Source organism: Pygoscelis adeliae, unplaced genomic scaffold (assembly GCF_000699105.1).
Source record: "Pygoscelis adeliae isolate BGI_AS28 unplaced genomic scaffold, ASM69910v1 Scaffold77, whole genome shotgun sequence".
NCBI lineage: Eukaryota > Metazoa > Chordata > Aves > Sphenisciformes > Spheniscidae > Pygoscelis > Pygoscelis adeliae.
The window spans coordinates 5,401,852-5,411,087 of record NW_008825216.1 but is presented as its reverse complement, the minus strand read 5'-3'; the positions used below and the strand labels follow the sequence as shown (position 1 = coordinate 5,411,087).

Below are 9,236 nucleotides of genomic sequence, written 5' to 3'. Positions count from 1 at the left end.
CTTTCTTATGTTGTGTCTGCCTGTTTCTCGCTTCTCCCTTTTGCTTAAAATAAAGGCAAGCAGCTTAAACAGGCGAACCAAAGTGTTTTCTAGTACTGCTGGCAGGCTTTCACAAAAAGCAAGTAGAAAACTTTGGTCTTAACCTGATGCTAGTAAAAGTTTGTCCAATGCAGAATAGACTAAACAAGGTAGTATAAAAAGAGATGCATAATTACACACACATTTACATATCTAATGTAGAATCCTGATAAACTGCTTCTAAACAGCCTAGACAATTTCAGCAATTAAATAGTAGTATTATGTAGTTATTTTAAAGTCAGACAACCTCTTAGACACACCAATACAATTAATAAAAAGTTGCTTAAGCAGAAACAAGTATTTCCTCATCCAGGTTTCTTTTCTTAAAGAAAGAGATTGTAGCAGCTCCATAAGAGGTCTTAATCTTCACCCAGTTGCCTCCAATTTTATTGAAAATAACATGCTTCCAAGTGACACGTGCTCAGATCTGTAACGTATTCTTCTTCCTATGGCTAGTGCTCTTGCTCTTTCCATTGGACAGTTCCCAAACAAATATTTCATGTGACTTTTTCAGCTTCGGCAGTGAACGTCCTTGCCAAAATAGAAGGAAAATTAATTGCAACGTGGCAGGGAAAGCATCATGGACAATTTGCAGGAATGATTGCTTCAGTTTGGGGTTTGGGTTTTTTTTTTGGTTGGTTGGTTTTTTTCTTTAAAAAGATGACCATTTACAGACTGATGGAGTATAGTGACGAATTTCACGATACACTTAAATCTCCTCCATGGCAAAGTCTAAGTAATAATCACAGCACAGATACAGCCTTTCCCCAGAAACATATCCCACTCCCTCCATTGCAGGGTTCTTTTCCAGCTCCATTTAGTGAAAAAGCCCAGGCAGGTCAGCATATAATCACAACACTGACAGTTAAAACAAACATAGCCACTGTAATATAATTTGTCTCCCGTCATCTCTCTCATTTAAGTTCGTCTCAAAGGAGAGCATTTGTCTGTTAGACTCCCCTCATAAGTTATTAAATATCTAGAAAAATTCCAAATTCAGCCTATCTAAATCATAGAAGCTTCTAGAAGTTGGTGGCTGAGCTTTGCTCTTGTGGGAAAATAATACCTGGTTTAAAAAGTTAGAATGCATTTCTTGTGAAAAAAAAGTATACGTGATGAAGAAAATTCAGAAGTCATTTTAAACTCCTCAGTATACCACGGGCATCATGCTTTTCACTGCTTTCATGGCAACCCATGAAACACCAGATTCTTCCTACTTTCCCATTGAATTAATGGCAAATTATACAAGACTTTCTTTACTCTACAAATCTACAAATCATCTGCTTAAAGGAACCTAAACCCATGCTATTATACAAGGGATTTAAAAATGACACAGGAAGTATCTGAGTTTCTATACAGATCTCCTTCGCCATGCCATTCCTGATTAAAGAGCTTCATGGAAAAAAAACCAAGCACCTTCCTTTTCTCTCTCCCTCTAGTGTCTCCTCCAGCTTCTTCTACTTACAAAGCTGTGAATGTATGTTCATCCTAACTGCACAATTAGTTAGGCAAATTAACTATATACAGTTGGCTAATTTTATGCTTTGAGACTATGCCTGCCTAGTTTTTAAAACCAAGTTTAACCTGCTTTTGTTATTTTTCCTTTAAGTTATGCAAGTCCTAATGAGCAACTGTTGTTTTAATATTAATCAATTCTCCTTAAACAAGATTAGTGCAAGTCACTCAAACCCTTTTTTAAATGAAAGTCTTCTCTACCCACAAGAAAATAATGTTTTTCCTTTCTCTGAAGTGTACTATTTCCTGAATCTGCACAAGCGGCCTGACATAGCAAAAGTTTTAAGCATCTGAAGTGTAATTCTGTCCTGTGTTCACCGGGGTGTGCATAAATGGATTCCTTTAGATCTGGAGCTGACATTCGTCACATACTTCGAAGAACAGAATCACAGAGCGACTGAGATTGGCAGGGGCCCCTGGAAATCTTTTAGTCTAAACTCCCTGCTCAAAGCAGGGCCAGCTACAGCAGGCTGTGCATTGGGCTTTGCATATCCCTAAGCCTGGGGACTTCACACCCTCTCTGGGCAACCTGCTCCACTGTTTGATCATCCTCACAGTGAAAGACACTTACAAATGTAGAAACCAAGAATAGCCATCCGATGAACAGGAACAAAAAGAGACTGAAACACAGCACCAGTTTGGATATAGAATACACACTGATGGAAACAGAAAAACTTGAATAAGATTCATTGTTCTTTAACCCACTGTTTAAGGATCGCACCACAGTTTACTGTTCCTGTCATTTTGAAAGCTGGAGAGCTCCTGCTTTAGAAAAACCACCTGCTGCTCAAAAGCCATAAATACAAAAAAGGTAATCCAAGTCAAATAGGGCTCAGCTTGGCACTTACTGATCATGCCTAGTGTCAGGAATGCTTCGGTCCATTCGCAGTTTGTCACTTTCTACCTGATTGAACTTATTGCGGGCATATGGATCCTGACCAGATCGCACCATGGTAGCGCCAACATAAGCATCTTGATCAAAGTCTTGCCACCGAACTTTTCCTACAATAGAAAAACAGGAAAATATCCAATTTAATATTTGCAATTTAAAGAACAGCAATCAACAATACAAACATAACTGATGAAATAGCTGGGTTTTAATTTTGCAACAAAGTAATTAAACCTCAACAGTATTGTTAACAGTGTAACATCAACAGTCACTTTTGCATATTAAATTCCTCTAGAACACCTGTGAATTAATATAAAATTGAACAATTTTACAGATCTCCGTTTATACAAGTAATGCTTGAACGATGCTTCATCTTGGCTGTTTTGTTTGTTGTTTTTTTAACCCCAACTACCACAGCTTCCATTTAAAAAAAAAAAAACAACCTCCACATATTGACAGGCATTAATACGGCAGATGATCTGGCTATAAAGTTATCCAAGTAACATTTTTTTTTTTTTTCCAAGATCTAGTCCAGACTTCAAAGACATTATAATTTACTTTACTGTCTCATTACGTAAGTAAAAACACAGTCAGTTATAATCAAACCATTTGAGGAACAGGCCTTTTACAAGTACAAGGCAACATTATTCTCAAAACCCAGCATTTCATGTAGGCAGAGCACTGGATCACTCTCCAATATGACATAACTGCAACCTCCTTTACAATCAGAACTGATTCACAGATTAATCCCTCTTTAACAAGGACTGCGTTATGTGACTGGTTGTGGCACTAACACAGAAAGGTAGATTAGCATCCAGCCACCAGGAACAAAATTTCAGGACTTTGACCATCTTCAGGTGTAAAACAACGGTATGATATTTACCAAACGTCTTAAAACTATCAGTTCTTACCTCTGGTTGAATGTTTACTTTTTTGCCTATTGACAGCCAAACCTATGCTACCTACAGCAAATTTGTACCACCTTTAACTCAAAATCGGAGCTCAAGTTCTAATGAAATACAGATATTTTTGTTTTAACATGGATGGGTATGAGAATCTCCTGCAAGCATGTTGTGGTGAACACAGCATGCTGTTGGCATTAAAAAAACAAAGATACAAAGCAAAATCTGCCTTTTGGGGTCACTGTCTATTACAGATTGAGGGGAGTTAATATTCATTGTTTTCATAATTAACATACAAAGTTTTTGAGGTACTTTCAATTAAGTTCAGCAAGCAGCAGGTTGCAGAGATGTCACTCCATTCCAGAGATGCGCTGTTGCCGACTGAGGTTAAACCACGACATCACTCCATTCAAGCTCAGCTTTTAGACAAATATAGCTCAGGCATATCCTGAACTAAGCTGATATGCATAGAGGCAATACTACTCTAACAGCTATTAACAAAAGTCAGAGGTTGCGCAGATGTTTCAGGGTTTGCCTTTGCTTGGTCTCTCAACCTGCACAGCATGGAAACTAAGGCAGGCCTCATTTACAGCTTTCTATCCATAAGCCATGCCCCAACTATGGTGCATTAACTCCTGCTAGAAGATTCTGATATTGAAAGAACACTTTCCGTCATGAAACGAAATAATTTTCTATTGTTTAACTGGACAAATACCATCAACTTGATTAAAAGTTCTCTATAATCTCAGGATCATCTACAAAAGCAACTTGGACCCACGGTGTGATTTGGTTATCAGAGGTTAACCTAGCGGAGGTTGTAAAGCAAAAACATCAAGGTTGGGGTGGAGGTGGTTTTGGGTTGGCTGGTTTGTTTTTAAGAAACTTCCAACATCCAAGTAAAGTCACAGAGTAAGAGAAAAGCACCCATACTTTTTGATTACTGGTTTAAAAGCTAGCCAGTTAATACTAAGCAACTATTTTTACATCTGAATTACCATCCTAAAGAAGTTAAAACATGCATACACACACAGAAGCCAGAACTAGAGAGTTAAACAAAACCAGACTGCAGAGCATTTAATAGACACTTGATGAAGCAGCCCAGAGGGTAAACTGTAGGAAAATAACTGGAAGGAGCAATACAGATTTTCAAATTCCAGTTACTGGAAGAACTCTAATCAAGCTGTTGTTGGTAGCCCCCAGACTGCCAAGTGTTTTTCTTAGCCTTTCAAGTTCTTTCTTCAAAATATTTCCAGGAACTTACTTTGAAAACAAGTTTACAGCTCAGCCAGCTGCCACACTACAAATAACCCAATACAGAATTGTTTAAAAAAATTACACCAAACCTCACTTGCAACAAAACTATACAAAATGCAGAGTGGCTTGATTCAGGAAACGAAGAAAAAGCAGAGATCACAAGATCATCTCCCCGTATACACTCTCCCTTAGGATTTCCCAATGCTTTTGCAACCTCCTTGGTAACTAAACTATATTATCACCCTTGCTTCTAATTTATAATATAGCTTCAATCTGGAACATATGTTGAATATTTTCTGAAATACAGGACATGTCATGTCACTGCTTTTCACATCTAAAAATAAAGATTTTAGTGCATTTTACAAAATATAATCTACACTTAAAATGCATTTATGTAGGACTTTCAACTTTCAAACACTCCAACTTCCAATGGCTTTTAATGCTATGCCTGCTTCAGTACTGCCACCCCCATCCGCTCCTCTAGTTGCCTTCCATCCAGTAGAAAGTGTGAATATTAGGAAAAATTTCTTCACCGAAAGGGTCATCAAGCATTGGAACAGGCTGCCCGGGGAAGTGGTGGAGTCACCATCCCTGGAGGTATTTAAAAGACGTGTAGATGTGGTGCTTAGGGACACGGTTTAGTGGTGGACTTGGCAGTGCTAGGTTAGCGGTTGGACTCAATGATCTTAAAGGTCTTTTCCAACCCCAATGATTCTACGATTCTAAGTATACTGTCCAGCCTTACTTTTGCTGAAAGGCTTGCCTTTTTGACAATTTATCAACTAAATTTTGAAGTTAGAAGTGATTTAACAAAACCTTTTCAAATTATAGGTACTGTTTCTGTTCTATGCTTCCCTGGGGTACACAAATAGGAGCGTGTTTGATTTAATTTCTTCTGGGGAGTTAGCTGGCTCTGTAGTTTCCTGAGTTTCAGTGACTTTGCCAGGTGGAATGAGTATCAGAAAACGCAACTACATTATTTCAAACTTAAATTAAGCAACTTTGTAACTTCAAATTCAAGTAAATGTATATTTACCTGTACTGAGACCTGACAATAAATTAATCTTTTAAACTCAACAGTAAATGACCTGCAGAATTTCCTATCAGAATCAAATAGAGAAAGAAAAAAAAAAAAAATCACTAAACCGACTAAGAACCTTGAACCAGGGTATGCTGCAGTACTAAACTTGGTTTTGACAAGAAGTGTTTATTTTACAGACTGTTCTGAGCCTCAGAAGCTGTGTAGAAACAAGAAAAAGGTGAAAGCCAGTGAAGTTGCTTCTTTTTGTCCCAGCTATTTCCCAGCTCTTAAGTCTTGGAGAAGGCAATCAACAAAACTAGTGCAATTCACTGCTAGTATTTTTAATAACAAGCTGGTTGATTTTAAATAGAAGCATATTTTGATTTTTTTTGCTCTGTAAAAAGTAGCTGTATTTAAAAAATAATGCTAGTTTGGGTACATTTTATTCAACTCCAGTTTTCATCCAAGTAGAGCTTGATAGAAATCATTTAAGATGTATCATCTGCCATTTTCCAAGACTTTAAAACCAGCAAAAACCAAACACTAGTCCAGAAAGCATAGAGAAAATTTGAGAAGAAAGAAAGGAGACCACTTCATAGGGCTAAATTTCCTGGAAAGTAGCGACAGCCCACAGAATATAAGAATAAGTGAGTTTGGCTTCAGGAGCCAGAAAGAATGCAAAGCCTGGCTCTGGCTCCAGCAGAACGCCTTGTCAACCACATGCAATATGAATCAGATCTATCAAGGAAAAGTCAGATAACAGTAAGAGCACTCGAAGTGAGATTGAAGAAAAAAAAAAAGCATAGCAGATAAATCTGCACGCAACCAAGTGGCAGGCAACAAAGAGTAGGAATAGATGGATACAAAATCCCCTAAATAGCTTGCACTTCCTCTTACTGACTCAATACAGCTTAAAAGCAGTAGGATACTTGATATCAATATGATTATTTTGACTCACAGGCATTAAGACATTCCAGATCTTCATTAACTAACAAAAAGGGCTGTTTGAGTAACTGCTGAAACTCCTATCATTACAGATAACTGGTTATACAGTTTTGCTTGTTATCCATGCAGACAGTTCAGGGTCCATCCTTCTAACTACAAGAGCTAACATCATTATTTTCACAAAAGTAGGAACAGGCTTTTGCAGCATATACAAAGACCAAATGACAGATACCTTCTGTACATCAGAGTGTAAAACACCCAACAGTTTAATCTTTATAAAAAGTCAATTTAAAGATAAAGATAATAAACAATTCCTTAATTCTGAGAAGTTCTGAAAGATACTACACTGCATAATGCTGAAACCTAAACTACAGGTCTCCTAACCTCAGTGGAAAAGCAAGAAAGTTCTGAACCAAAGCCCTCATAAAATTTGATCACTTTGCTTTAAAACAATGCAAAGAATCTGCAGAAATATGAACTCCAAGCTTCACTGCCATAAGGATTCAGAAGTTTGCCTACACGAATTGAAAATAAGCAAAATAGTGATTTAAGAGTGCATAATTCTGTCTGTGTAGCCTTTGATGTTTGACTCGAAACTCTTACCACTTTGCAGTAACAATTCTCCTGCCTGTTAAATCAAGCCGTAAGAGATTACTAATCAACAGATGAAACGAAAAAAGCCCTGACCTGTTCTACTTTACACTTAATTTTACTTCTAGCTTCAACCCTTGCAGCTTCTGATATCTCTCCCTTTCAACTTGTGACACTTCCCACTTCTTTTAATATTCAAATGGCTACTTAGGGCCACTGGGAAAGGAAGGTCTTAAGGGAAATGTGTAGGGTTTGGCCCAGAATACATAAACATTCAAAAAGGGGAAATAAACTGGAAGGTGCAAAATTGGCTGACCTATAATCCCAGTGACAATATTTGCAGAGAGTTCTGTTAAGGGAAAAAAAATACTTGGAAAGATCTGCCAGAAACTAAGTTAAATAAGCCAGGCCCTTCAACTTCTTAGGATTTATTTCCTGATTCATCCACAAAGTAAAGGTTTTGCCAAAAAAGCATACATACACAACCAGAGTCTTGTTTCCCCTCTCCAGAAAGCAGCTAAGACAAGGTAGGCCAAAGACTACAGAAAAAAGCAATGAATGTCAAACAGCTTACACTATACCAGGAGTCTAAGACAGTAAAACAAAAATCATGCCTCGTGTTATTGGGGATGGAAGTTTCCAGCTGCTTAAAGGAAAGTTTCCCTTGGTTAGTTCTTTCTTCAAGACCTCACAGTATTTCAAATGTTTGGCTAAGACAAATTTGTAAGCCAAACATTAGGATTAATCAAAGAAGAGTAAAATGTGTTGTGAAGCTATCTGATCAGAAGTTGTCCTACTTGTATGGTAAACTTTGAATACGGTGTAAAATATTCAAATCCATTTTACTATTTCTGTATTCCTTGGTACATCAATCTTTACTATATATTAAATCTCATTGATGTGAAACAGTTAAGCGGCAAAAGAAGTTTTATGGAAGCAGTCATATGAAATGAAGGTTCCTTAACGCTTAATTTTCCTAGCTCATCCTCAAGGCATAAGATCATTTCATTAAATTAAACAAAATTCATGTTGCTCTTTTTATTTGCCAACATGTGACAAATACTGAGCAAGTATGAGAAAAATAACGTATGCCATCAGTGCACTCAGGAAAAACTGCCACATCAAAAGCCAGACGAAACTAAAGAAGTATGAACCTTGGCTGAATCTTCAGTCGGAAGCACAGTCCCAAGGCAACTTGTCTGTTGCCTGCCAGCACTATCCATTGAGAGAAATGGACTACTTTTGTACCAGAGGCTTTTAAGGCAGCTCAAACCTATTGCAGGACAATACAAACATACTAGCAAAGAGTCACATTCTCTATGGTTTTAAACCCAAAGGAGTAGTGAAGTAGGTAAGATTTAAGGAAGCTGAAGCTTTAAGAATAGAGAAGTACTTATTGCTAAAATAATCCTAGCACTTCCAAACTACAAAGAATCAATCGGAACAACTGCTCTGTTTTATGGCTTTCAAGGATAAATGTTTTATGGCTACGGATCTTTCATAACAAACATTACTGCAATACCTGGAGGTAGCGTCTCCACACTTTGTGCTTTGTCCTCCCCATCATTGCCACGTACGTCTTTCCTTTTGGGGTCGATATCATTTGGGTCCTCCTGAAAAAAGTACATAATCTTTAAAATAATCATCTCCTTAATTGATTTAAATTTTGTGTTTTCAAGGCAAACAGCAATAACAAAGCTTTGTGGATTTTAAACTCAGGAAGTGGTCCAATAGAGCTAACTTTGGATTTTAAGAGAAAGAATGATTATTTCCTTCATTACTTGAAAAACATAATAAACAGAACAAAAATTCAAGACAGGCTTTTGCATTTAATTTATGCAGCAATTCTTACTTGGAAAAAAGAATTGTTCAAAAGGAAATGTATTAGGAAAAATGAAATAATAAATTTATTAATTAAAAAAAAATGTCAGTAATACTCAAATGAGCAAGGCAGGCAAAAAGATTAAACAAAACCTGAAGAAAGCCCTGCTCTAGCAAGGAATAGGCCAAATAGTAAAGTTATCGGAAAAAGAGAAGTCAG

General features: G+C 37.2%; 1 protein-coding gene across 1 annotated transcript in view; it reads right to left on the bottom strand.

The window, feature by feature from the left end:
• The window catches only part of GALNT2 (polypeptide N-acetylgalactosaminyltransferase 2), a 43,558-nt gene extending 34,735 nt beyond the window's left edge, over positions 1-8,823 (bottom strand). Inside the window, 2 exon segments of the mRNA XM_009329184.1 lie at positions 2,442-2,595; positions 8,718-8,823. Coding sequence (XP_009327459.1) covers positions 2,442-2,595; positions 8,718-8,823 — 260 coding nt within the window.
• Between the last annotated feature and the right edge of the window lie 413 nt (positions 8,824-9,236).